Here is a 3,714-nt window from a genome sequence, read left to right on the forward strand (position 1 = left end):
ATTTAAAAAAAAAATTTCTAACCAATTGCTTTATAATTGACCACTTCCTTGATGAAATTTGGGGGCAAAAGAGGATTAACTTGTTTTTTAAAGCTAGCAGGCTTGAAACTAGTTTCAAAATGTAAGTCCACAAAATTTCCTCAGCAAGGACAATGTTCTGGAACAGTAATCATCTCAAATATAAATTACCCTACAAAAGACAGCACATAGCAGAATTTTTTGCTGTAATGAAATAAATATATATCTATTTCATTCTCCTATAGTAATGTTCCACATTAAAATTTATTTTCTCATTGAATGTAAACTAAATCACAAGCAAAAAAACTGACAATGTCTTACTATTAATAACTACTCTGATCAATAAACACATACTCAGATTTAAAGCTGAGAAATTATATTTCTCTGAATATGGCAAATCTCAACTTACAATGATGTCCAAAACATCTGGAAGGACAGACATGAATCTACTACAACAGGGATTTGGAACAGTGGCCAAAGTGAACTTGTCACATATTTCCATCCCTGGCTGATGATGTCCTTCTGAGTGCCTGAGGACTGGCTTTGCTGTTTCCCTTCCAGGACAGCAGGTATCTGCCATTCTGGGTTTTAAAGATAATCACAATTTTTCCTAATCTTCTTATCCCTAACTCAAACTTATACTCCTAAACATTTTTTTTCCTCCATTTTTATTGTCTATACTAATGAAAAGGCAAGAAGATTTCCTTCTTTTTCCTATAGTTCAAGGACAGAAAAAGACAGGCTTACAAAGAATTGATGAAAGATTCCTCTAAGATAAGACTATCAGGGTATTATACTGGAAAAGCTGTGTCTTCAGACTCTAGAGAAAGGAAGAGAACTGACTAAAGAAGGCTAAGAGACAAAGCTGACTACCTCATCTTCAAAAACCACAGCAGGTGGGGCCAGTGAGATAGCTCAGCGGTCTAAAGTGCCTGCTTAGGCAAGCTTAGGCAGGCACAGGGGACCACTGTTAGAACAGCTCAATCCCCGGCACCACATGCCAAGCCACACAGCCCACCCTGAGGGCAGGGTAGGCTGAGCCTGCCCCCCCCCCAAAAAAAAAACAAACAAAGCCCACAGCAGATGTCTTCGAAGGTACCAAAGCAGCCACTCCCTTTTCTCCTTGTCACCAGCCTATCTAATCTTATTCACTTACAGTTCCACTAGGATAAATCCAACCAATGATGAACCTTAAAAAGGTGAGGGAAAGGGCTGGCCAAGTAGCTCAGTGGATTAAAGTGCCTGCAAACAGGAGCAGAGGCTGGGGGTTCAATACCTAGGCTTGCCGTGACGGCCCCACCCCAGGGGGCGCACTGAGACAGAAATTGAGACTGGGTATGTGAATTCCTTTTGGTCCAGAACCTTGCCATTATATGGTATTATTGTACTTTTAGAATGTTTTTTGAAGGGCTGGACAAATAGCTCAGCAGATTAAGATGCCTGCAAGCAGGCATAGGGGCTGGGGCTTGGTCCCCCGGCCTGCTGTGCAAGGGCCCCTGCCCCTGGGGCAGGCTGAGAGGGCAACTAAGACTGGGCATGGTGGCGTGAGCCTGTAATCCCAGCTTTTGAGAGGCTATAAACAGGCGGATTGCTAGAGTTTGATCTAGTAGTGAGACCTTGAGCACTCTGTAGACCCTTCCCTAAAATACAGGGGAAAAAAAAGGTGAGGGAAAAGTACACCTCCATTACTAGAGATAGGACTTGAGCATCACATGAAAGCTGACATACACTGTGGCAGCAGAAAGCAACGGGGAACTGTCTGGCCACTGGGTTCTCCTACTGGGACACGTGGTGGGGGGCACACAGTACACTGTCTATGCTTGTAAGAATGCTTGTATTTTCTTCCCATGTTTCAAATTATCCTATTTAACGACTTTCCCATAAAAACACAAAAATAACCTAACAATTTATAATTTTATAAGATTGATATTTTTAAACTTTAATTCAGGTTCTAGTCTAGGAAGATGGGAAGTAATTAAAACTTCAAAAGGGATGAATTAAGTATGATTTTAAAATATCAAGAGCTCATTATTTTTTAAATCAAATCCTTGAAAATGTAAAACTAAACCAGAAAGCAGCATGTTTTTTGCTGCATGGTAGAACTTGAATTTTAAAACAATCTCTTAAAAAATCTCTGGGCTAGGGAGATAGCCCAGCAGAATAAGTGCCTGCCTGGCAAGTGCAAGGTCCTGGGGTTCGGTGCCCAATACTGAATGATGTCCTGCCCTGGAACCAGGTGTGGTGGCACACACCTGTAATCCCAGAACTAGGGAGGCTGAGACAGGAGGATCACTATGAGTCCAAACTGCATAGTGAGATTCTGTATCATATAAATAAAATAATACAATTAAAAATCTTTAAGTATAAATATTTTACATATAAAATTTTGCTTAAATTTTGTAATAAACATTATGTAGTTTGTAATAATTTAAAGCTATTCTCTAGTATTATTAGGTTAAGATTTGCAACATGCATGGTACTTCCAAACCCTCTCAAAATTTAAGCCTAAATAAAGCCACAAAATATTCCATAGCCAATTGTTCCCAACTGTAGACAATGTCGCCAAGCATCTGCTCTGGAATCAGAGACACAAGTGCCATTTGCAGTCAAACATGGATTTCTTTCCTGTAAGTACACAAATTCCAAGCAGCTTCAGTGACTTTTCTACTTTTCAATGAATCTTGATTACAAAGGTAAAATTTCCTTTAAAACATTCTTAAAGTGGTATTTGCAAAATATTTCCTAAACCTTTTCTAGAAACCTAATAGTACACACAACTTCTATATGCATCACATATCTGCATACACACACATTTACATAAACATGTATGAAGGATACATAAAGGAAACAAGGCGAGAGCTAAAAAAATCAAATCCCCCAGAGAAATGTAATGTCAAAGAACCTGAATCAAAGCATTCATAAAATAACAGAATATATTTCTAAATTTAGAAATCCCTAAACCTGACACTTATGAATGTTGTCAAAAAAAGAAAAAAAATCTACACAGGATACACAAGATTTATAAGGTTAATTTACTTACGGAAAAAATCCTTTTTCACCAAGTTTTTTGCACAGAGTACTGTAAAACAAAAAATAAATGGGAAAAATTAAAATAAAATGGTAAGATGTCATTGTTTCATTTTAAACCACTAAAAACAACATGGATAATTAAGTCCTACCTACACAGTAAGGTATGAGTATGATCATGAACTTTGATTAAAGACCAACCAGCAAACAAAAGACAGCTGAACACTAACGGTGGCAACTTTAGCAACGATTACCAGAAATGGCTGACAGAAAGAATCTGTGCAAAGCTGACATTCTAACCGGGACCCATTGATTCCTATCTACTTATCATCGTGATCTCAGAGAAACCAGGTAGAAGCAGAAAAAAATAGTTCTGAGGTAAGGATATATAAATTTAGGTTGTCTACTTTAGGGATGAAATAATTTCATAGTTAAAAAGATAAAAAATAAGATAAAGCTTTCCTGATATAGATGAGATTTTCTTTTAAATTCCATTCTCTATTTAAATGCCACGGGAAGATGTATTATCTTTCCTTAAATTATTAGCTCAATGTTAAAATGGACCACTATCAATTTGTCCTTTAAAAAGTTAGATGTATGCACAATCTGTGAATACAGTAAAAAAGCACTAAGTTGCCTATTTTAAAAGGATACATTTTAGGGGGCTGG

The 3,714-nt window shown here is 37.6% G+C and overlaps 1 protein-coding gene across 1 annotated transcript in view; it reads right to left on the bottom strand.

Moving 5' to 3' along the window:
* Positions 1–3,264, bottom strand: part of Smurf2 (SMAD specific E3 ubiquitin protein ligase 2) — a 66,008-nt gene extending 62,744 nt beyond the window's left edge. Inside the window, exons 1-2 of the mRNA XM_023714115.1 lie at positions 3,198–3,264; positions 3,059–3,097 (exon numbers count right to left, since the gene is read on the bottom strand). Of these exons, the coding sequence (XP_023569883.1) occupies positions 3,059–3,097; positions 3,198–3,225 (67 nt within the window). The 5' untranslated portion in view covers positions 3,226–3,264. The remainder of the gene's footprint in view (positions 1–3,058; positions 3,098–3,197) is intronic.
* Positions 3,265–3,714: the final 450 nt, after the last annotated feature.

This window comes from Octodon degus, unplaced genomic scaffold, assembly GCF_000260255.1.
Source record: "Octodon degus isolate 3935 unplaced genomic scaffold, OctDeg1.0 scaffold00033, whole genome shotgun sequence".
In the NCBI taxonomy this organism is placed as follows: Eukaryota; Metazoa; Chordata; class Mammalia; order Rodentia; family Octodontidae; genus Octodon; species Octodon degus.